This window comes from Mustela nivalis (genome assembly GCF_964662115.1).
Source record: "Mustela nivalis genome assembly, chromosome: 14".
NCBI lineage: Eukaryota > Metazoa > Chordata > Mammalia > Carnivora > Mustelidae > Mustela > Mustela nivalis.
The window spans coordinates 57,350,542-57,376,990 of NC_139033.1; the positions used below are offsets into that span (position 1 = coordinate 57,350,542).

The 26,449-nt window shown below is 38.3% G+C and overlaps 1 protein-coding gene across 1 annotated transcript in view; it reads right to left on the minus strand.

Annotated features, from left to right (window-relative positions):
* The window catches only part of ASXL3 (ASXL transcriptional regulator 3), a 187,131-nt gene extending 160,838 nt beyond the window's left edge, over positions 1-26,293 (minus strand). Inside the window, exon 1 of the mRNA XM_082699674.1 lies at positions 26,125-26,293. Coding sequence (XP_082555800.1) covers positions 26,125-26,178 — 54 coding nt within the window. The 5' untranslated portion in view covers positions 26,179-26,293. The remainder of the gene's footprint in view (positions 1-26,124) is intronic.
* Between the last annotated feature and the right edge of the window lie 156 nt (positions 26,294-26,449).

Here is a 26,449-nt window from a genome sequence, read left to right on the forward strand (position 1 = left end):
TGACCCTTACAACAATGTGGTGAGATGCACTGAGGAGGCAGGATTAACTTTCTCAGCGATGCACAAAGTTGAAGTAATTGTTTCAAGATCAAAAGCTAGTATGTGGAAGGACAGGACTTGTATACATGATAATACAGGTGATGATAATTTAAATGTAATAAGAATAGCTCCTACTTGCTAGGCAATTCTGTGCTAAGTCTGTAGGAGCTTTCCACATATTACAGTAGACTCAGGGATTCATATATTAAACATTCACTACCTCCACTATTCTTGAGAAACCTCAAATGTCCATGTCATTCTGATGGAACATGAATTGGGATCACTGACAGGATTCAGACGAGGAAATCAACCACATAGAAAGTGACAGCACTTTGCTGACTGCCCGGTATCTACAGCTCAGTTAGGCTGTTCTCTGCTCCTAAAATATGTGGCTGCTAGTTAAGGGTCTAAACATAATACAATTTTTCTATTCTACCTGCATGCATTTTATGGGGGAAATTATATGTTGCCATAGTATTTATGAATGTGTGACTTAAAAGATGTGGATTTTGTTTTTGATACCCTTGAGAATCAGGGTATCAAACTATTTCACCCCGAAACAGCAGCCTCCAGGAAGATCAAGTGCCCCTGAGGTCCAGCAGCCAGTAAGTGAGGGGGTCTGGCCCTTCTGACACTGAACTGCCTTGCCAAGGGAAGACTGTAATTAGAACCACTGGCCAGATATCAATGTCTCTTCTACACAAATCGGTCTGTCACAGTGCTTAATCTTTACATAAAATGCCCTTCCTTTACATAAAATGCTTCTTCTTCTTAGCTTTAAATTGCTTCTCCTCCTGAGCACAGGGGTTGTGCAGAAATGGAAGGTCTATAATCAAGATATTATACACAGTATCTACCTCATAATCCCCACTTCAGCAATCTATCACTTAAGAACAATCAAATATTTCTTTGAACTCTCAGATAATGGTTTAAACTGTACCTTCCCTTGGTAGCACCTGTCAAATAGATAATTAGCAGTATCTGCTTAATGCTATTCTTGCTACACTGAAGGCTTTGGTCCTCATTCATGTCCACAACCCCAGGCTGCAGCATGACCAAGCAGGCTAATACAGAGGCCAAGTTAATTTGGAGAGATGTGTCCAGTCACTCTCTGAGGTTATGGGAGCTGCAATCAGATGAACCAAGAGCCCCTACTCACTAGCTGTCTGAGCTCAGATATTTAACCTCCCTGGATCTCAGTTTCCTCATTTCCTCGTTTATAAAAATGCTGTGAGGACAAAATGAGATAATGAATGTGAAGTGCTTATTATTCCAATTCGCCAAATGACTGCCTGGAGCAGTATGTGCTAATAAACATTAGTTAACACTGTTGGCTTGGGGGCGGGGACCCCTCTGAGCACATTCTAGAAAATGAGGAGAGCTATTTAAAAAAAAAAAAAAGAAAGAAAGAAAGAAAGAAAGAAAGATGGGCATTAGATGTAGTCTCTCTCTGAGATTTCCTGTGTAAACTGCACGCCAGCTTGTATGAATACGGCGAGTCTCATCCTGCCACCCCTCATCACCTGAGCATGACCAGACTTCTACTCAGGGTTCACAGGTAAACCCGCACACACTGTGCCTAGTTTCAGCATCCAACAGTCTTTTTATCTGTGTTTAACAAGGAGGGTTAGACCATATGGCACTATTCTAGACACTGCTGTGTTACCAAGAAAGAAAAGCACAGTACAGGGACAAATTATCCTGCTATACTTATGTTACAATTCAAGTAAAAATATAGAATATTAACAGTAACAACTTGTTTCCAGCCACATACACACTTCAAGACAAACTTTCAAGCAATTATAATAGAGGATTATTGAATACCCATCAAAAAACATCTGTCCATAAGATTAATTTAATTGCACAGCCTCAGAAAACAGAGCACAGCTGAGAATAGAAAAATGGCTTTGTGAGGCCTAGAACAGTTCAGAGTGATCATTACCTGAATTTGTAGATAAAGTTCTATGGGACTGAGAGGTGACTGCTAATTTCCTGTGGATTTTGGCAACTTTGTTCTACCTCATTAAGTTTCTAATCTTTTGAAACAGTTTGTCATTACATATAAAACAGAAAGCAAAAACAATGTGAGAGAAATCCAGAATTTCTACAACATTCTAAAAAGGGTAAAAGAAAAATATTAATACCTACTTAAACGATGATACAGATGAAACTGTTTTAGAAACATATCTTTAATGAAAAAAATACTTCTCCCACAGAAATCTGCAGGCAGTGTACTATATTTAAAACCCACTAATTATTAAAAAGCTTTCTCTGTGCATCAAGTAAAAATTCTGCTTTCCTATGATTTCTACTATGTAGTCCTAGTTTTTGCCTTTGAATGTGACAATTATTTAATATTAAATTACAAGCACTTTCCTAACATGAAAGCTTAAGGTAAAGTGATTGTGTTATATGAATTTACAAAATGGGGTCCAATCATTTATTCATATGATATGCTGCCACTTGTTTGAATACACCATTAAGGTCCTAGTCTTCTTTCATCTCGAGGCTAACGGATCCTCGGTTGCTTCCATCAATCCTCACATAAAATGGTTTGCAGACACTGTCTCACAAAACACCCCTTGAACATTCTTGAGTTTGCCAACATCACTTGTAAAATACATGCTTTCAGGATTATGATAATTGAATGAATTTAGCTAAATACCATTAATAATTACTCTAAACGTAATTTGAATGAAACATAATATAGTTAAACTATTACCTCCCTTTTCTAACTCATATAATTATGTTAATACAAACTAGTATGACACTCGCTCTTTCTTAGCAGTCCTCAGGCCGTCAACCAACTAAAACTTCCAGAACTTTCAACGTTTATTTCTGAAATCACATGCATAGTTCTGTGGTATAGATTTCCAAACTTACTGGATGTAAATAGATGTTTGTTCAATGCAACTAGGGTTTGTTTCAGTCCATTTTTATGGGCTCTGAAATCTTGTCATTTCCAAGTATCTTTTTATTCCAGGTACCAGGTAAACTTTGTGGTATCCGCAAATATGAAAAATACTTATCTCAGTCAAATTTCACCTTTTTCGATGAAGGTTGTTTGTCCTACTTTATAAAGTTCTTTTGGAATCATCATTCTCTTGTTCGACTGTCCAGTTTCCCTTTGTACTTTGTGATACCCGCACATTTGACAGTTATGACTTTGATGTTTCCTTCAAGTTACTCAGGACAGAGCTGAACAAAGCCATGGAAAACAAAGCCCCAACAGTGGGACTGCTGCTAGTGTCTTCCTTCAGACGCATCCCGATTAGCCAATCAATGCGCTCAGCTATAGATCTTCAATCTTCTAAAAATTCATTTAATTATACTTCAAATGACTGGCTGAAATTTAGCTCCAACAGGAGCATCCTCCTGATATGTAACTCTAATAATCCTATCAAAAATAAATTAATTTAGTTTGACAGGAATTAACTTAGAGAATCCATAATGCCTTCCAGGGATCACTACTTCCATATCTAAATGCTTAGAGTCATCTGCTTAATAGTATGCTCTAGAATTTCCCTGAGAATGGAGATAAAGCTCAATAATCTGTGATTTCAAACACTTCCTTCTATCTCTTTCTATAATAACAACAGCCAACACACAGCAGTGACTCTGCATCAGGCATTATTCTAACATGTATATAAACTCACTTAATCCTCACAGCAACCTCCTTATCATTTAGGGACTATTGTCACCCTCATTTTATGACAAGATGAGGTAACTAAGGTGCAAAGGGGTTTATTTAATTCTCCCAAAGTCACACAGCTACAAAGTAGTAAAGCCAAGATTAGAACCTCGGTAGTTAGATCCTTAGACAATTACTCCCCTGTCCCTGTGATCTTCCACACGATAATCAGCAGCCCTTCTCCTCATATCTGCAGGTTCTTTCAGTGTCTTGTCATCAAAGTCACATCTCATCATTTCATGTTCCATTTAAAATACAGTGGAGATAACTTCTGTGTTATTTTATCACACCTTCTTAAGAAAATCTGCACTTTTTTTTCTGTACTATTTTTTTAAAAGATGTTATTTATTTACTTGACAGACAGAGATCACAAGTAGGCAGAGAGGCAGGCAGAGAGAGAGGGGGAAGCAGGCTCCCTGCTGAGCAGAGAGCCCGATGAGGGACTCGATCCCAGGACCCTGAGATCATGACCTGAGCAGAAGGCAGAGGCTTTAACCCACTGAGCCACCCAGGTGCCCCTTTCTGTATTTTAAAGGAGAAAAATGTAATGAAATATTTCAAAACTGAGAAAACTGAAAAATCATGCCCAATAATAAAGGTGCTACCACGCTGATCTATTATATCACATTAATTTCATGGCAGCTAAAATGCAGGGGAAAACTCCTTTGGACTGAATGAAGGAAATATTAGCTTATCAAAGCTGATAAAGATTTTCCTATTTCTTAAGTAAGAGAATTTTCTCCTATGGAAATTCATATAGTGGCATTGGGGTTATGAACAAGATCTTCAATGACAGTGTCACAAAAGCAAGCAAAGGACAGTTATAAAATTTTGTCATGGAACCTCTCATAAAAATATAAACATAAAAACTGAGAATAATTATGTAAAATAATCCAAGTAGATAGTCTTACCAAGGTCCAATATAATTAGGATTATATACTCTAACAACTTAAAGTTTATTTATATTATATTATTATGGATATAGTAATTCTAAAAACCAGGCTTGTAGATGGCAAAATACAGTATTGTGAAAATTAAAGATCTTCATGTGTATTTTTGTCCACACATGGGAAACTAAAAACCTGTCTACATGGAGACCTATGGACAAAGCCAGCATTCTCCTCAAGATAACATTCTGAAGCAGCAATCGGTTGAGAACCCAAATTTCTGTATCTTGGGAATTTTTACAAGGTGCTTGTGTTAATAATAGAAGGTAGTATGTGCATAACACTAGAAAGCATTCTGTAATAGAAACATGCTAGGTCATTTTGCAAGAACTTGAATTATGCTGACATATTTAATTCTTACAACCACCTGTCAAGGTAGGTACTAATGTTATAGAGAGGACTGAGACACAGACACATTACTTCCCCTCTACTAGGCGATTCCTAAGTAAGAAGCCAACCTGGGACCCAAACCCATGCCTTCAGTCTCCAACTGCTTCACTGTCCCAATATACCATCTTGTAGTAAATGGTGCCAACTTACTCGGAGGGTAATTTGGCAGTACTATTAAAATGTAAAAAGTAGGAGGTCCCATTTGTTCACCTTTAGGAATTTTTCTTACAGAAATCTACAGCCTATCCCACAGGTTCAATGAAGTATTATTTGAAAAATTTTTTTTTTAAAAAAAGCTAATCTAAGAGGGGGATAGTTAAATAAATGAAGACACACACATATCATAAAATACACCACCATCTCAAAGAAAATATGCACTGACAGAGGAAGATGTCCATAAAGTGACAAGTAAAAATAAGCAGGCTGAAGAACAGTATGTATAGGAAAAGCATGTATTCAAATGTATGTGTTGTCCATACCCATATAAAAATATTCCAACAATTACCAATTGTGACCCTGGAGAGGGATAGAAAAGCAAAAGTTCAAGGAGGAAATGTTATACTTTTTAAATATTTGCATATTTAGAAGCACAAATTACTTTCATCCTCTTTAAATTGTATATTAATCTCTACATTATGCCATTTATATAATTTATGCCTGCATTATTTAAATTACATAGTATTTAATAAATAATTTAAAAATCCGTTTCAAACAAAATAAAAATGAATACTCAAGCAGCAACAGAAGCAGTTATATACTTCATACTGTACAGCACAGTGGAGAAAACAAAATAGAGATATATTGAATTTTTTCCAAAGCAAGGATTACTCATCATTCAATCTGAGTCAAGAAAATTCTTCAGTGTTATTCTCCCAGACTCGTCTGAAATGACACAGCATCCAGCTGTAGCTGCCAGAAGGAATTAGTTGCAAAATATATCTTGAGATAATTGTGGAAAATGACTTTGTTATATGGAATTATTTGATCCTGACCACTTAAATGTTGAAGAATGACAAAGACAATGATGCTTGCTTTGTCACAGTTAATAGTCACCCTTTTCTCTGGACTATAGTTAGACAACAACATCACCTCCTCAATAATTCATTGATTTAACAAATATTTACCAAGCACACGCACACACCAAAATGAAATACAATAAAACATGTCATCACCATCTCTAGAGACACTTATCCCCTGGTTTACTATAGTCAGGGAGGGGAAGGTGACAAACAGCTAATTTACTTAGAAATGGATTTAAAATAAAAGAAAGAAGACCAGGCCATATGCCTTGTTCATATTCATTCAAAATGCTAATTAGGCTGTATAGAAATAACCTTTGCCGACCCCATTTCTGACAGTTTTCTTATAATTCAGATTCTAGGCAAGTAGTGATAATCATTGTGGTATTATTTTATGTTATTTTATTTGGCCATTCCTTTATTGCTAGTACCTGGCACAAGGTAGGCACTGAATAGAAACCTGGCTAATGAATGAAAACAAGAGGAACGAAGACAAGGAAGGACTGATGTGCTGAATTTATTGTCTTGTGTTACACAACTCCCTATTCCCTTCTGAAAAATCCCTCCCTGCTTGGATGTGAATGGGAGCTAGCATATTCCTGTAGATACGTAAGGGTTCTCTACAAACGACAGGTTGTGGGATGGTCCCTGTTGGGTACACAGGAGGGCCAATCATCGATCTTCCCCAGCACACATTGGCCTAAATCTCAAGAAAATAAATCTCAGTTGCTTTCTGAAAATAACCCCACGTGATGAGAGCCTGAAATTAGCTAAAAGCTGAGTCTTCAGCCATGTGGAAGTAGCCCGATCCAGAAAATAAGTCTTCTGTATGGACAGAAGCAGAGATGGAGGAGGCCTAGACACATTCACTCCTTCTTTCCAGGTGTTGCTAAGGACCTGTGTTCTCCTATGCTGCTTTAGGCTTATACAAGTCGTCCAGTAAATTCAACTTCTCGCTTAATTGGTTAGAGTTCGATTTTAGTCACTGTCCATGACCAAATGTTCATGACCAATGTGTGCATTAGACTAATTACTAAGCCCTTAGTTGGTTCTTTCCACAGGCTATTTTTAAAAAATACAAAAGACATGTTTCTAAGCCTTATGTTAATGTTTTACTCCTTGAGAAGTAAATAAAAGAGTAGCTATTGCTAACACTTACTTCATCACTGGCAACTCAAATTCTTAATAAGATAAAACTTGGGAACGCAGAGTGTTAGTCCTTTGTCAAATATACACTTTGATCCATCCAGACAGATAATTAAAAAATTTAAAAAACTGTATAAAATTGGGAACTCACCAGGCAAAACTATAAATAATTTTAGCAGTAAGAGGTCTTTACCTAGAACACAACTTTGATGAGCACCAGCTAAAAGAATTTCTGAATTCCAGGCTTCAGAAAGAAGGCCAACATTTTAAAAATAAATATGAAGCAGGTACCTCAATATTTTCATAATATGTCCTAGAGGCCTTCTGAAAGCCAAAAGGCTTATGTGTTATGTCATCCTTGTTTCTAATTGGAGTCATAAGGTAAGAATCTAGCATAAGTGTTTATACTAAAAACCAAGTCAAACATGTCCCACCAGATTTATTATACTCAAGGAATTAAGATATAATTTAAGTATTGGCATATAGATTTATGCTAAATACATTCTGGGGCAAGTACTTTTTTCTGCTTGATGTACTACCCACCTTAATATTAGCCAAGTTTTCCAACCCTCCCCAGTCTATCCCCCTTTCTATCCCATTTCTTAGACTATGTGGAGGAATAAAGGCTATATTTATCAGGGCACAAAACAAACAGAACTGGTTTCAATCAGCCGATATTTGTTGATATGAAATATGGGCTGAGTCTCTTTAAGGAGGCAATGGAGCATTAAAACTTACCTTTGCCAACAAAAGACTCTTTATGAAATCAGATAGTCCCTACTGCTTTCGAGCCTTCTTCAGTCCCGATTCTACCAGTTGAGTTCTGCCTACAACCAGGCTGGGAGCTCATTATACTATAATACCACATTTAGATGTCAGGATGAAGAAAAATGATTAGCTCTGATGTGATCAAAATATCTATTCCTTCAAAAGAAATACAAATAAGAATTACCTATTAACCAACTCTAAATTAGTGGTTACATAAAGTCTTACTTAGATTTTTCCCAGAGGTTGCCATTCAGCATTATTAAATTATGCCTGAAGATAAATTAGGCCAGATGTTTTTCTCTTAGATTCACTGAAATGCAGGCAGTAGGCAGTAGGCCCACAGGAATCAGATCCTCTCTGCAGAAGCTATCTCTAGGAAAAGCTTTGAGAGTTCTGTTAACTCTTCTGATGTTCAGGTTTTAAGAGGTAACTATGTCTGCCATCAGGTATAAAGAACACTTTATACCTGGGATAAACACTGGGATACTCCATAGGTATCCTGGTGCAAAGGGGAAATAAACATGAGAAACACATTATCTCCATATTACTGGAAATTAAAACAGGAAAATGAAAGTCTGTTTTGTGACCCTAACATCTCAGAGGTGGCCTTGCCTATGATAATTATAACTAACATGCCCCCATATAAAGGCAAAAAAAATTTTTTTTAAGGAATTCACTGAGAAAATCAACGTCCCCTGCAGATAAATTATGTCATGATGAACAATATAATTTAACATGTACCTGAGTATATATTAACAACTCCGTCCTTATTTGAGCGAAAGATTGGTAGGAAATTGGTAAGAAATCTGGTTTTGAGTTTTTCGTTTTGGAGCATGAGACAGATAGGGCTGCACACGGCTGAGCTGAAGGGCTGGACAAACATTGTTCATCTGGTTTTAAGATGCATATGGTCAACACATTCCTTGTGGTGTGAAAGTCTGCAGGCTTTCAAGACAAGTTTTTCTTCCCCCTTTTTATCCCTTTTGCTCCACGAAGGAGTAGGCCTCAAAGGGGAGTCTGTCAGCTGTCAGGAGTTTCTGTAGGCTCTATCTAGAGGAGAGTGGACACTGGTGGGAAACAGCCGGAGGGTGACTGAGCCCTCAATGGAAGGGAAATGGAGACAGGAATCTCTGAGACAGACTGGGAAACCCAATCCCTTAGCGGGGGTGCTTCCTCTACGCACATTCCCCTAGGCCAAAAGAGAGAGAAAGAAAGAAAGAGGTGTCTGCTTTCCTCCTCTCAATGGTGTGGAAATCTGGTCATACCTTTTCAATGAAGCACAATTTGTCTGCACGAGGGAACTTGAACTCATTGAAAATGTCCAGGTGCCCTTCTTCTATCTCTCCAGCTATCTTGGAATTCAATTCCCTATGAGCCATAATTGTTCTACTCCTTCTGGTGAGAAAGCTTTCCTCCTCGGTAGGCTGAATAAAAGCAAGTATTTTAAAAAGCCAAAATATAAACAGAATTATCTTAAGATGGAATATGAGAGAATTTTCCTGGCAATGAAAATTCCCTATTGTTTACTGGTTTGAAAATATCAAAGAATAAATATGAGACAGGCTGATTTTACAGAGCAATTTAATGTAATGGAGAAGAAAAAAGAGGGACCTAACCTTGTTTGCCTCCCTTACCTCTTAAGCATGTAATTATGCGTTTAGTGTCTCATAAACAAAGGTAGAAGGCAGAAGGCGTCCTAGAACAAAAACACCTGTTTTGCTGCAAGGGCTGCATCTGACAGGATGGGGAGGGATAGAAAATAGTAAAAAAAAAAAAAAAAAACACCACAAAAAAACCCTGAAATCTCAGTGGCTTAAAACAAATGCTTATTTCTCACTCACATCTCTATGTCCACATCTCTAGAAGTAGGATGACTGAAATTCCATCTTGTCACCAGCTTCTGTGATCAACACAACTGAGAAAGAAATAAGGAGCATCAATTGCTGGCTAGAGGGGACAAAACAACTCACAGGGTTAATGCCTAACTTCAAGGGGGCAGAGAAGTACAGCCCCACCATTTGTCCCTAAGGAGGGAAAATGAAAGAACTGTGCACCAGCCTACTGACTAACAAAATATCCAGTCAACCATTCGTTAAAGACAGAGAAAGATTTTTTTAAATAACTCAAAAGACAATCTCTTTTTTCCCTGTTGACTCTATCCAAAACAAAGATATATGAACAAACACATAGGGAAAAGACTATAACAAAACGCTAAAGTTTATTAAGGTCCTACTGTTTGTTTCTACATCATTTTTCTAGATGACATCTTTCATGTGCTTAAAGTTGCCTTTTTTCCCTAAAGCTGCCTCGCACTATCACCTAACACCAAGAGAATGAGACAAAATGTCATGAAAAGATGGAGCGGGAAGACTGGACTAATTAAGGACAAAACTCATTCTTCACTGCAGCTTTTAACAATAGAAAAAAATGTTTAACTTTCAAGCATCTTGCATTTCCCACTATGAAGTTGAGTTTAGTAAATAGTGAGTTCTGGAAAAAAGGGTGGGCAGAGTCATTAAAATATTTTTAAAAATGAAATATCTGTATTTGCTGTTATTGGTTTTTGGAGTTTTTTGTTTTGTTTTGTTTTTTGTTTTTTCTCCCTGCTGACAGTCTTTCTTATTTAGTTACTGGAAGTTGGCCTGTAAAGATAGCATTAGTCACAAAGTGATAAGATAGACATAAAAACTTGGAGAAAGGATGAGAACATCTTTATGTACGGTTAAGAGTATCTTTTTCTCATTCCCTCATCAAAGATCCTGGTGGATTAAAGGAGTTCTTCTCTTGCTACAAGTAGCATCTCTGCCTAGAGCAGACCACACATAAACATCAACTTGTAGTACCTCATACCTTTATCCAAACTGAGAAAGTATGGTCAAATTTCCATAAGACTGGGGGGGGGGTGTGGAGGCAATGGAGAAGAAGAAATTTCCTGAAGTACTATCTTTGTTTCATTTAATCTCTAGGAGAAGAGAAATACTATTAGATGAATAAACAAAAGGTGACAGCAATAAGACTGTCCATACGATTCTATAATGAAACAAGGAGTCATTATGCTGATCTTATCTCAATACTTAGAGGAATAAATGAAGATTTACACTACAGAAATGTTTGCTCTCTTTTGCTAAGTTCAGATCCTCTAAGGATCATGGTCAACCCCGTAAAGAAAACTTGGCATTTAGTTGGTCAATAAAAATATTTACTTGTATTCAGAAAGTACCTGGAAGCTTCATCCAGAATTACAGATGATCCTAAATTGTGTTAGACTATGTTGTAAATGTTATATATAGACTGTTCATACAGAACTCAGAAACTGGTCTGTGAAGGAAAATAGAACAGAAACCATCCACTGTAACTTTTAGTCTCTAAATCAAGAAAGTAAATTTCAGAGAAAACAGACCAAATAAATCTTTAGAACCTTTGCAATAGCTGCCTTTGCTTTAACACTTTTTAAATGTAAAATGAATATCATAAAAAAAAAAACAGAAAGAATGTATGAGGAAGTGTCTACATTAATATTCTCAAAGACTAGAGCCCAAAAGTTGGACAGACATGGATTTGAATCATTGTTCCACTACTCACTAGCACAGCAAGTTAATTCACCCTCAGCATAGTAAAGGCGAGGGCATTCATAATTTGTTTTCCCAACATGCCTTCCATCTGCTTTTTATTGGTGCTTCAGTGTAATTTCCCTCTGCTCTATGTGATCCTTCTGTGGCAATGAATCATGTTATCTGATCCTAGCCATTGCTGTGAGGGATGAGTATATCAGCCAAGTAGGGCAGAATGAAGACTTCCCTGGGATTAGCATTAAAATAATAATTAATAACAATAAATAATAATTTTAAAAGATTGATTCCTTTTATATTGGTGTGCTAAGTTTAGAGGATGCAGGTATGGGGTGCCAGTGACCACCTTCTCTGTCCAAAGCTCTGCTTGAACCCTGCCTGAAGGCAAGCAAAGTCAAAGACAAGTATAAAAAAAGCAAATACCTTGACGGCATTCTCTAAATCTCAACATCTATTTAGAACTAAAGTCTACCCTTGGGTTTCTCAGCTATGTGAGCCCTTTTACTTAAACCAGTTTGAGTTAAATTTATTTCACTTTCAACTGAAAGAAATTCAACTAAAAGACATTCTAAACCTAAATTTCTTCATTAAAAAAAAATGTGGATAGGGAGTGCCTGCGTGGCTCACTCAGTTAAGCTTCTGCTCTTTGCTCAGGTCATGATCCCAGGGCCCTGGGATGGAGCCCTACATCAGGCTCCCTGCTAAGCAGGGAGCCTGCTTCTCCCTCTCCCTCTGCTGCTCGCCCTGCTTGTGTGCCCACTCTCTCCATCAAATAAATAAATAAATAAATAAATAATCTTTTAAAAAATGTGGATAATATTACAATATCTCTTCTAGGTTTGCTCTCAGGATTAAACAATATAACACATATAACAAGTTAATGCAGTGTCAGGCATATAAGTACCCAATAATATTAGTTCTTAGAGGCCATTATTATTAATTAGTGTTACTTTAGTAATAGTAATATGTTATGATAAGTGACACAAGAAGATTATTCTGTTGTTATATAAGATTCCTATACTCTATGGCTACGACACCAAGCTTATAAATATTTTACTTATTTATAAAAAGGAGATTATTTACTCGGCAAACATTTCCAATCTGCATTGTAGTCAATGTACTAGATGATTCGCTTGCTCTGAAAGTCATAGCAAACCTTTATAAATCATCATTGTGTCTTATTAAAACCAAATAAAGAAGGAGATTACTTTTAGGCTATTGAATTCCCACTACTGTACATAATTTCAAATTTACAGCGAAGTATCTCTTGGGTCCTAAGAAGTTTTTTTTGTTTTTTTTTTTTAAAGTTAATTTCCCAAAGGCCAAGGTCCATATCTTATTACATTCCCAAGTCACCTAACATATTAATGGCAGGAACTGAATATTTTCCAGTGCCATTAAGCATGATGACTATCAAATTATTATTTCAAAGTAATAAAAGGTGCTAGTGAGCTGGAAGTAGACACAGGCTTTCAAAATTGTCAGTTGTCCAGTTGATTCTTGAGAAATCTGATCCCTTCTCTAGACTGTACAGTGACAACTCAGCATGGCACAGGAATAAATCAAGAAGACATACGTTTTATAGTTCTACAAATATGCTGAAAACTTTTAGACTTAGCTCTAACTGCTCCCCTGAAAAACTCTTTTTGACTTCTTCACTTTACACGACTGTAATCAGCAACAACTTAAAATGAGGTGGGGCATTAGGCACTCAGGAAACGATTATAAACAAGAAAGCATATTGTCACAACTACATAGTGCTTTGAGAACATATAAAAGCTTCTCAAGGGAGACTGAAATCTGAAGAAAGCATAGGAATCTGCCAGATAAAAAGGAGGGGGAGAGGTAGGACATCACAAAGTGAAGAAACAATGTGTACAAAGTTAAGGGAAAGTATGATAAATTCAGAGATCTCACACAACTTTTATATGACTGGAGAAGGGACTCAAACAATGAAACTGGAGAAGTACAAATAAGATAAGCCTAAAAGATTTTGCAACAAGTGGACTATACTTCTAAACATTTTTTTTTTAAGATTTAATTAATTTATTTGACAGAGAGAAATCACAAGTAGGCAGAGAGAGAGAGGAGGAAGCAGACTCCCTGCTGAGCAGAGAGCCCGATGTGGGACTCCATCCCAGGACCCTGAGATCATGACCTGAGCCGAAGGCAGCGGCTTAACCCACTGAGCCACCCAGGCGCCCCTAAACATTTTTTTTTTAAAGATTTTATTTATTTATTTGACAGAGATCACAAGTAGGCAGAGAGGCAGGAGGGGCAGGGAGGGAGGTGAGTGGGAAGCAGGCTCCCCACAGAGCAGAGATTCCAATGTGGGGCTCGATTCCAGGACCCTGGAATCATGATCTGAGCCAAAGGCAGAGGCTTTAACCTACTGGGCCACCCAGGCGCCCCGAGGACTATACTTTTAGAATAACACAAAGCTAATAACAGGCATTTTGTATATTCCTCATTAGCAGCTCCAGGTTCACTCTCTGTCCTCCTTCACACAGCTCTCCGACCCAGGAGGCTGACACCTGTGAATTTTCTCAACAGAGACCCCCTCATCCTCTAGCTTCTGGATGGGTTCAGCTAACAGGAAGCCAAGGAAAGATGAGTGAATAGAAGGCAAAGGCATCAGTGTATTGAGGTGATGTGTCTCCCTGTCCACCTCCAGGAGTGGGGGAGGGCCAGCAGTGGCTGTATCCCACTGTCTGTGGTCACAGTTTGTGTCAGGCACCCTCCTCCTATAAGACCACATCACTGCAGTAACCATTCCCTACTCTTCTTGGCCCCTCAAGTCTAAGGGGAGTGACAGCCTCTTACTGGTTACATCCCTGATTTGCCTCACTAACCCTTGTTCTTTAACTGGTGTCCTAACTTCACTTAATCACCCCTTTAAGATGGCAATATTGCCATCTGTCTCCTACAGAAACTAAGTCAGCCTCCAGGGGTATTATAAACCAGTTTCACCTTTAAAGACATGATTATGGATGCAATAAGAAGAATAATTCTGAGTGGAGGCAAGTCTGTTGTCAGTGAAATCATTACAAGGTTGTTGCAGGAACTTAAGGAGAAAAGGAAAACCAGCAGACATGAACATTAACTGGCATCTTCTAATGTGAGACGCTGTGCTAAGTACATTATACACATTACCTTATTTAAATATTCCAACCACTCTTTTATGTTATTCCCTGCTAATACACAATGAACTAAAATTGAGAAATGTTATATAATCTGTCCAAGGTCAAATACACAGTAAGTGGCAGAATTGAGACTCAAACATTATCTGCCTGACTTTTAGGCCCGTCATTACTCTTTATTCTTTTCCTAACCTATATACTGCCTGTGTCAAAGTAAATTACAGTGGAAATGGATATAAGTGTAGGATGTAAGGATAATGATTTGAAGATTTGAAGCAAAGGAGATAAAACTAGTGGAACTCAGTGATTACTGGATAAAAGGGGAAAAATACAAAAAGACGTTAATGATGACAAAAAGGTTTCTGGCTTAAACAACTGTGAAGATGGTGGTGGCTTTCACCAAGAGATGAAAGAGAGGAAGAGAAGACTTGCTGGGAGCAGGAGGTGGGGAAGAAATGAGGCATTTGGTTTTAATCTTTTTTACTTTATCAGTGCTATGAAAATGCAGATGCAGAGATTTCCACTGTGATACTGAAGAGCCATATACACCTTTTCATCAGTCCCTAACAACTAAGATACAGATATGGGCACTAGAGTCTGACAATTAAATGCATCTGTCTGTGAGTTTGAATCTTAAAACTGGGATGCAAAGACAAAACAGATGGTGATACACTCATATGCTACACTGGCAGCAAGGGCAGAGTCCTACGTCAACACTAAGTCACAGTGGTGACCATTAGTGGTGCCCATAGCAATATCCCAACTATTCTTATAGCATGACTTTGTGTGTGTCTACTGCCCAGGCTCTATTGATCCTTGTCTATTTTTCCAGCCTGTTTTTGTGGGGTTTTTTTGGATCCTTCCTGATAATTATATGATTTACTTTATAGACTCCAAAATATCCTTTTCTACTTAAGTTATCAAGACTAGCTTTCTGTTGCTTGCAACCCATAATTCTGACTGACAAAGCTAACACATTAATGGCAGTATCTTGTTCAGTATGAGTGGGGTTCTTTCTGCATTGCTCTTAAATCATTTCTAAACCATAAGCTGAATATATTAAAGTACTATACATTGAGGGACCTCTTAGAAGATTTCAAAGAATTCATGGTCAGGTGGGGATACAATGCCAAAGGTAAGTTCTACACTGCAATGTGACTAAAAGTGTAAGGCATAAAGGAGACAACAATAAAGTATACTCTAAAATACACACACACACACACACACACACACACACACACACGATACCAAGCAGAATAAAGACAAATCCGCCCATAAACACTTAAGACAGAGTATTAAAAGTGCAGAATCTCAAGGGTAAACAGAACACATAACAACTCTCAAATACAAAAGCATATTACCTCCTAAAAAGTAATAAACTCAGCTCAGACACAGTGTCGCAGTGTTGCAACCACCCGTATAAGAACATAATGAAGAAATATTTCCAAAGTATAAAGAGTAAAAAATTGTCAATTAAAACTTTTATAACTAGCTAAATTATCACTCAAAGGTGAGAACAACATTGATCTTTCAGTTTTTCCCTATCAAGTCTCTCCACTTTTTTTTTTTTTTAAATGAAAGATGTGATACTTTGTGACGACAGCTCTTATTTGAATTATAATCTACATATTTGGGGGATAATCTTCCTAAGTCTTCTCTTGGCCACTTTTGTACATTCAATCTGGAATGTGTTCAGATTCAATTTATGAGGATAGGAAGCACTTAGGGAAAGAGTGTGGATAACAGGTGGATCATGTTGTCGTTTGCCCACAGTTCTCTTTTTTAATTCTCAGAACTTCATATGAGTTTATAATTCTTTCAAAATATTGAAGTTTGATTAAAAAAATATTTAAGTGTGGGCAATATAAAAACATTTTAGATATTTGAAGACTGTTCCTGAACCCAGAGCCCCCTCATTAAAAACAAAATAAAACAAAACAAAACCTGTTAAAGGAAGTAATTTACAAAGAAGGGGGAGTATGATACAAGAAATAGATTTGAGCATAGAAGATAGTAAAATATTGATAAGTATAACTACCTACTTTTAACTATCTTCACTGTGTTTTAAAAGAATATAAAATAAATCTGTAGAAGGCTGTAGAAAATGGGACACTGGTGTGACAAGTAACAAAAACTGCAAAATTCTCCATATTATTAGGAAAAACAATCATGACATACCCCTTTAAAAAGTGTTTCCAATACAGAAAAGGGTTTCCCATGACCTGTTTGACTTTAACTTGAAGATAATTGCAAGACTTTTTAAGCAGAGAAAAGATTCAGTAAGATCAGATCTACTCTAGAAAGAGAAACACAGCTTCTGTAAGATTTTTAAAAAGAGATTAAAGACAAAATTAGTTGAAAGGTCGGGACTATACAAAATACAGTTAATGAAAAGAGGAGGAGCTGAATGTGAGCTATATTTAAGATGGAATTTACCACTCTCCTCAGATACCAGTGTTTAGGTACACACAGATAGGTAAACCCACACAGACAAGAATATTGTCACATTTCTCTTTTTGTACCCAATGAACAACACTTTTATGGGAGATATCCAATAAATGTTTGACAGAACTGGATAAATTTCATTTGAAATACTCAGAGTACATAGAGATACAAAAGGAATTATTCATATAAGTCTGAAATTTAGGGAAAATATCAAGGCTAGAGTCTTTATCATGAGAGAATAGTCACTGAGGCAGGTGGGAAGGTCAAGGGACAGGAGGAAAATGAGAATAAAATGGAAGGGATAGGCAGCATTTTAGATACATGGACACTAAAGGAGAAACCAAGAGGAGGAGACCCTCAATCAAGCAGGAAAGAGCAATGACAGTGATGGAAAGGGAACAAGAAGAATATCACAAAAGTTTGATGCAAAATGTTTTAATTTAATTTCTTGGCTTGTTTTAAAAGAGACAAGAAATTAAACAGAAAGGATTTAGGAAAGACAACTTTTGGTTGCAAGAATTTGAAGACAATATTTTAAAGGAAGGAGGTAAGAGAGTATCTGTTGTGTGTGCATGGTGGGGGGAAGGGAGAATGGAAGGGGTGATGCTGTGAATTATAATGATATGTAGTTGCTCTTTGTCCTTTTTCTGGCAGAGAGCTCCCAAACCCTTGGAATTTCCTAAGTGTTGAGAAGATTAAGAGTGTCTTTCATTATGTTAATAAGATGACTTCTGGAAAGTACCTAAGGATGGGGGCTGGTTGACAAGGAGCCAACCATATGATTAGGTTTGAACTTTCATTCCTACTTCCTGACCTTGTGGGTGGAAGAGAAGCTGGATAATGGCCAGTGATTTGATCAATCATGACTATGTAATGAAGCCTCCATGAAAACCCAAAGGGACAGAGTTCAGATCAATTCTGGGTTGGTGAACATGTGGAGACTTTGGGAGAGTGGCTCACCTGGAGAGGCATGGAAGCTCCATGCCCTAACGCCATGTCTTGCCCTGTGCTTTTTTTCCCTCTGGCTGTTCCTGAGTCATATCTTTTATAATAAACAAGTGATCGAGTAATCACTAGTAATCACTAAAAGTACAAGCAGTACATTTCTCAGAGTTCTGTGAACTGTGTAGCAAATTAATGAAGCCTGAGGAAGAAGTCTTCGAAAGCTCTGATTTACAGTCAGAAATACAGGTAAAAACTTGGACTTGCAACTGGCCTCTTAAGTCCATGGAGATGTCACTGGAACTTCCAGGCTATAACTGGTAGGTCAATCAGAAGCATAAGTAATAACCATCTGGACTTGCCATTGGCTTCTGAAGGGGGTGGAGGGTGACTACTGTAGAACTGAACCCTTAACCTGTTGAATCTGATGTCATCTCTGGGTAGATAGTGGCAGAACTGAGTTGAATACTTGGATATCACTGGTGTTGCCTGTTATATGTGTGGGGACCCTTTCCTCCACACCAAAACAGAGTCTCAGAGCACTAAAAGAGCATCATACAGAATCCTGATGGTCCAAACAGCAACTCAGTTCTTCAGTCAACAAGGTTCAGATATATGTACAAATTATATATACAGTCACTTATTTTTGACATTAAAAATTAAAAAATAAAAACTAAAAATAGCCAACATCTTCATTATATCATGTTTTCTCTATAACTGATCTGGAAAAGAAGTCCAAAGATCCTACCTCAATTTCTAACTCCATGAAATTTTTAAAATGGGTTCTAATACCTTATAGTTAATGAAATCTCAGAAATGCCATCTGTCTTCTGAATAAGGTGTAGAGGGTCCATCCTATTCCCCCCCTTTAAGTCATAAATAATATATTTGGAAATCAACAACTACATAACTGGTGACAACACTTGCCAAAAAAATAGCAATTGTGGAATTATTTTAAATATCATTATGTAATTTTTCATGGACTAATTTATGATAAATATATGCCAAATAAGTCCATGGTAAACAACTATTGTAAAATAAATGATACATATATATACACTTAGGGAAAAAAAATTTTCTAAGTGTGTCCACTAAGTGTAGATTGCACTGTGTTAGAGGATTCCTCAGATTCTAAAAGTTCCACCAAAGGCTAAGGTCTTGGATGTCATTTAGGTTATACATTTCAGCTATTAAAGCCAATGTTCTGACAAGCCCTTTGGCTCTAACCCCAGGGCATCAGTTTGCCTTAAAACACATAAGAATGTGTCAGAGGGCTATATGTCAATCAACCAGGAGAAGTGCCTATTCCCAATTTAATGTTGTCAGTTGCTGACATTAAAACCAGCAACAGTTAATTGTTCCCACTTCAAGTGGGAATATTGAGGGGAGCAGAGAGGTAGGTGCCTAAGTTCAGGCTGATAAAGCTGTTAATTGCTACCCTTTTATGTAGATTTGTTTAATAATGAAAACAATGTGGCTAATCATATAATGTTTCTATTTGTTCCCCAAGGGCTCTTCAGGGAAAGTTTCAATCCCGGCTAGATTTCCACAGCTACCAACTGTGCAGGGACAAAAGCAGAACAATCAAGCCACTGAGTGGCCAGCAAGTAGCTGAAAGTGGTTCCACACTGATGCCCCTCCTCCGGGCCCTATCAGGAAGGAGCCAGAACCTGCTACTGATGAGCCTTGCGGGAGAGGTGGGGGTGGGGGGCTTAAGTTATAAATTAATAATCATAATAATTTTATGCAGACTTTCGATGAAAAAGAGAGAAATGAAAAGCAGGCCATCTGAAAAGCAGGACATAAGTCTGCTGTAGGCTTGGATCCTCCCTATGCCCCCATGCAACAAATCAGTTAAATTCACATCAATTTAAATGCCTGTGTTCATTAAAATTAGAAAGACACGATACAGATTTTTTTTTTTTTTTAATCCTGTGCCCGTTTTGCTCCTTACAGACAGGGTGATGATATTGGGCATATCATTCAACCGCACATTTGGCGACTGAGTTCCTGAAATAACCCTAGCTACCTACTGATCTCAAGAGAGTATTTTAGGTAACAAAGTGCCCTGTGTATGTTTTCCACAAATGTAATGTATATTACTCACTGATGTTAACTTTACTTCATTTGGCAAAGGCTATGGGACAGAATAAAGCTGCATCCTTTAAAATGTTTCTAACATCAATTTTGTTTTCAGACTCTATTACCCAATAATGAAAGCATTCAGAGACATCCCCAGAGCACTGATGTCTCCTCTCTCTATGAGAGATAGTCATTTTGTTTTGTGTGTTTTTAAAGAAACCCTATTTCTATTACCATCCATCCCACCAGCCCCACGCTACAATTTACAAGGCCCAACTTTCTTGAAATAACTTGCAAATCGCTCCCTAATCTGCTCACAATGTAATTTTCAACTTTATTGCTAGGCCAACCCCCTCAAGTCTTTGGGTATCTCTGGACTTGTCCACTCATGGCCTCCTGAACCCATCCTCGTGCCTGACATGACACCTTTGCTCATGCAGGGCTCTCTTCTTAGAATGTTCCCCTCTCATCACCAGTTCAATCTTATTCATATTTCAAGGACAAACCAAGTTTCACCTAATCCATTAAGCCTTCTGTGATCTCCACATACCACACAGCTTCTCCCTTCTGTGAATCCATGAACTAGCACCTGCTTGATCATTCACGGGACACCTGCAGATGGTGTCTGCTCAGTCTTCCTCCAGTTTTCCTCATCTCCTCTACTGAACTCAACACTCCTTGAGGATGTATCTTTGTATCTTCCCCAGCATTTGAGCTGTATGTGTAGGAACCCTCAAAATGGTTAGGGACCATACTTCACATTTCCCGTGCATTTCAGTGAAGGTTGAAACTATATTCTTAAATAATAAATTTCATTACTTTATAAGTTCACTTCTCTGTGGTGAAATTCCTTTACAGGTACAACTCTACAAGTCTAAAAGCCAGAGCACGCCAAGGGTCCATTTCTGACAGCCAAGGAATCTTCTGCTACCAAAGACTTTCTCAAAGGAGGGAAAAACTTAAGAAAGGATCAACTCTTAAAATTCCCTTTAATGTCAGCTGGAAATAAAAAATTAACAACCTAAACACTAGGCCTAAGTTCACATTTCTCATTTATTTCAAACACGTTTTTCCTAACTTGAGACTCAAAAGAGGCAGAGGGATTGCTAAACTCTTTCCCATCTTTCAAATTGCAATGAAAATTTAGGTTCCCCATCTGAAAGAAGAGATGATGAGACACAGACATAAAGATGATGTTATGTGTAGATCACAGAAAAGAGCTGAATCAAACCACTTGAAATGTAAGCGATTGAAAATAAAGCACTTGCCATATACGTTAGTTAGCCAGGCTCCTACGCCAATAAGCACTGTCACAATTATGCTCATGTGTTCTTTTGGGGCTTACCCCAAATCACAAGTCAAAATGTTCTCAACTATCAAGGCCTGCTCATAACCTGAAATCCAAGCCCACTGAGAAAATGCCAAAAGCAGTTACGAGTGCTCCCCACTCCATCCCCATGTTCACTGTTCCTGAAAAGCTGTATATATTTCTAAAATACAAACACAAAAGACACAGCAACCAGTAAATAAACAATTATGAATTGTATTCTATTTTAACATCTTCCAATACCATCCGGCTTTATTCAGCATATAATGCATTATGCAAAAGAACCTTCTCCATGCAAAAGATTCACACAGATTTCCTTTTAATTCATAAAACCCCACTTAATTTTTAATAGAATATGATTTACAGAATTTCAAATTACTAAAACCTTCAGTAACTCTCGCTATAGCATAAAGATATATATATATATATATATATATATATATATATATATATATATTTTCTCCCAACAATGAGGCAAATTTGTCATTTAAAAAAATTTTCCCCAAAGGTCACCTTGAACTACCAAAAAAACAAAAACAACAAAAAAAAACAAAAACAAAAAAATCCCCCACAAAAACCCTACTAATAGTCATTACCTTTGTGAATGTACCTAAACTACAAGCAAATAAATCAGCCATGTTACCAAGCACAAAGCTATTGAAGATTGTTAAGATTTATTTTCAGGTGCCAGTGAGACTAAACAAAGATTGTAAGGAATGAAACAAACAGAAGAAACTCAGGGAACAAATTAATACACTGAATCATTATCTTACCAGCAGCATTCCCTATAGAACAAAGTGATGGAACTATCAAAAAGCACTTCTCAAAGCAACAACATTTTTGCATGTCAGGAAAAAAAAAGAATTAACCTAGAATAAATATATAAATAACAGTATGTTTTGTGTTAAGCCAGTAACAAAGAAACCCCTTAGTGCAGTAAAACAAAGTCCTGTCAAATCCCCATTTTTTTTTTAACAAAGAAGCATGAAGATCCTTTCACAATGGTTTAAACTGTATTTATAGTAACAGAGTGAAGACTTCAGATAAAAGTCAAAAGGATTAAAGTCAAAGCCCCAGCTCGACATGAGTTATGGTTTTGATTTTTATTCTTATTGTGCTCTACAAATATTAAGACAGAAGACACTTCCATGTGATTGTGGGATCCTCTGAGACTCTATAACCTTAGAAGAGCAGATAAAACAGATGAAAATGCATCTGGTTTAGGAGAAGCCTCCATATTAAATGGCAATGCGCAAAGTGACAACCACAACTGCAGAAGGCTGAGGGGGAGTGGAGGAGGCTGAAGGCTGAAATTTCTCCAACTGATGCAGGGCAAAAAGACAAGAAAAGAGAGAGAGAGGGGTGGGGGGAGAGAGAGAGAGAGGAAGAAAAAAAAAAAAGATGTGATCTTACTGTTTTAAAATGGCAGCCTGTTAATAATCACGACATTCCTGAAAATACAGAAAAATCATACTACCGTTCCTTCTTGCCTAAGCTAAGCAAGCTCACCACATACAAACATGACATACTTCTACGAGAAAATGGTAGGGCTTGAGAGCTGCATCTCTATCTAAAGCAAAATCCCTAGAGTTGGCACTCAGAGTTTGTAGATTTACAGACCATATACTTTTCTCACAAAGAAAGCAAGCACAAATTCTGTTGTCGACTGGAAGTTCTTACTCTACAAAGAACTGTTCTTCTTCCATCTATATTTTTCTTAAAAATGAATGCAAAGCTACATGGAAACAGAAGCTTTTGGTCACAGTTCAAAAAATGTATTTTGCATTTCCTCTCCCCTGATACCCTCTCTTCCAAGATAATCTCGCTCACACACATGCTCCAGGAGGAGATATATAGTATACATGGTCTGATGGGAAGGTTATTCTTAATGTTAATTTGGATACTCTCTTTAGTTCATATATAGCAAGAACCACATGCATATTTTCTGTCCATCCATAGTCTTTACTTTTAAAATCAGACATTTAGTTTAACATTTGATGGAGAAAAGGCTAAAAGTCCTTAACAGCAACAACCACAGCGAGATCATCAGGGACAGTGTGAAATATGTAATGATAGTATTTATAGCACAGAAATGCCTCCCAAAACAGCATTCCTTATTAATTGAGTGTAAATTAATACAGTTATAAAAGTAAAAATTTTTTCATACAAGTTTGTAAGAGAGTTTAAGTCTATATGTATTCATGTAATCATAAAGAAAACATGAAAAAAATCAATATTACTCAAATGGATCCTTTTTTATTCACATAGTAAGTTAAGAATGATCATGTCTCAATTACAAATCACAAATTTCTGAGAAAGATATTTCCAGTTATTTTGCTCAGTATTTTGTTTCAACTGTCACATTTTGAATACATACACATTTGTACAACTACCGGGGGAAAAATAACTTGAACCAAATTGAAAAATTACCATAACTACTAGTTCAATATGTCTGGTTAAAATAGAGACATCTGGTCTATCATTAATTCTTTTGTGTTGATGACTCCTAGTGTGTCTTTTCCCATCAATGAACTTTGTAAGAGAAAAAGGCAACTTTTAACAAAAAGCTGTGATTCAGAAATCTATTTCAGGATTTATCAATACAGATCCATTATAATTAGATCAAAGAGAGCACAGTATTTTCAAGAATAGTAACAAATACTAGTTGAATACAAATGATTAGCTTTAAATCCATCAGAATAATATTATTTGTTAAATAATTCTCTGTAGGCAGATACAGGTAATTCATGAATCATTATTTTAAAACATTTATAAGTCAACTCACTCACTTGTTTAAAACACATACACTGAAGCTTTATAACACTTGATTGCCACTCCAAGGAACCTGAATAATGCATTTTCAGAAGCCTTGCACACCCCCACACAATTCTGAATTAATGGCTAAGCAAACAATAAGTAATGTACTATGCTCTAGCAAAAATTCAGTGATAACATCAACCTGGCATCTACTTTACACTTACTGCTTACTTTTCACATATTCTCACAGATAAGTTTCCTCTCCCAGATGTAGTTCATTAGAGAATGACTATCACCTGCCCATTCATCCACAGACAGTGAGTGATTTAGCAATTAACACAATCACAGATAAGAGGAGAAATCGTAATATACACTACTACAAATTAAGAGATGAAGTAAAGAGGCCTAGCCACTTCAGCTTCCAATAATTAAACCGCAATTAAAAGGGACTTTTGTCACTCCTTCATAGGGCAATAGGGTCAATTATTTAAAACCCTTTGCTCCAATCCAGAAACATACCAGCAAGGCCCTTCAACCAAACTCAGATAATCACTTTTGACAAATGTTCTCCTTGAGCATGATGTAGTTACTCAAAAGCTTTTAAGAAGAAGAAGAAGAAAAAAAAAACAGTTATAGTAAAACAATCTTTACAAAGTCAACCCAATAACATGTTCTGTGGTCTTCCACCCTGCACCCCGCCCTCTACTGCATGCAGTCTGCTTTCTTTTGGCCAATTATAAAAGACAGTAAGTTGCTAAATAAATATTTAATTTATGCTGCCGAAACCCTGAAAGGCTGAGCTTCAAATGTAATGCCTTGCATTCCCGTGAGGCACACTGTACAGAAATATCCTTTTTAAAAAATCCGTTTACAGCTGTCCTTTAAAAGAAGAAAAAGAAGAAGAAGAAGAAGAAGAAGAAGAAGAAGAAGAAGAAGAAGAAGAAACCACACATACACATGCATCAAACCAAAGACGCCGACGCCCCTTTGCCAACCAGCATTTCTATAGAGACATTCTTTCGATGATTAAAACGTAAGCTCCGAAAGGTTAAAGAAAAGCAGCCGAATAACACCGCCCAGGAAGCCAGCATTAAAACACACCTAGCTGTACACTCTTAATAACCTCCCACTACAAATGACACTGACCCAACTTCACCAAACACACACACGCCCCGACACACACACTCAAAAATTGCACACACGTGCACAGAATGTACACACAAACATCGAGCAGAACACAATACCTACAAAACACAAACGAACTTGATCCACACGAAACATGCACGTATCGGTGTGCATACATAATGCACACGACACGGCACACAGACACGCACGACCTAGCCCACATGCACACGCCCCACAAGTCCGTGTCGGACACACACCGTGCATGCACGTGTAAAATGTATGAACTCACAAACGCCGAACGGACACACAGACCGTGCACAGAGAGTTATTGATGAAATTCCGGGAGGTGGAGGGGCCAGGAGGGAGTGGTAATTGCCACACAAAGGTCTCCGGAGCCGCAGAGAGGGAAGTCGAGCGGGGCCGAGCGCTCGGAGATTCACCCGTGGCGAAGGCACAGCCGAGCCCCGACAGCGAAGTACCGGGAGAAGTGTCCCGGGCGGTCCCGGGCGCGGCGGGCGCGGGGCTCCCCGAGATAATCGCTGCGCCCCTCCGCGCGCGCACGCACACACACAGGGGCCCCTGGGCGAGCCCACTCCCGCAGAATAACAAAGAGCAGGAGCCCGGCGAGCGGGCGGCGGCTGGGGCTGGAAGTGGCCGTCTCCGCCGCCGCGGGCCGGCGCGGGGCGAGCGGTGGGGCCGGCGGGACGCGCGGGCGGCGGGCGGGGGGCGGTACGTACCAGGCGGGCAGCCTCGGCCCAGGTGCGGTCCTTCTTCTTCCTCTTGTCTTTCATGTTTGCATCTCATTGATGGTTCTGATGATGACGTGGGGGATTCCACGGGGTGCTCGGGGTTCGGGCGCGGAGACAATGACCCAGTGACCCGGTGACCCGCACTCGCTCCGCGGGGGGAGGCGCGCGGGCGGCGGCGGCGGCGGCGGGTGGGAGGGATGGAGCGAGGGGGTGGGGTGGGGTGGGTGGGGGCGCGCGGGCGGCGGCGGCGGCGCGCGGCGGGCGGGCCGGGGGCGGGGGCTGGGGCGGCGGCGGCGGCGGGGCTGGGGACAGG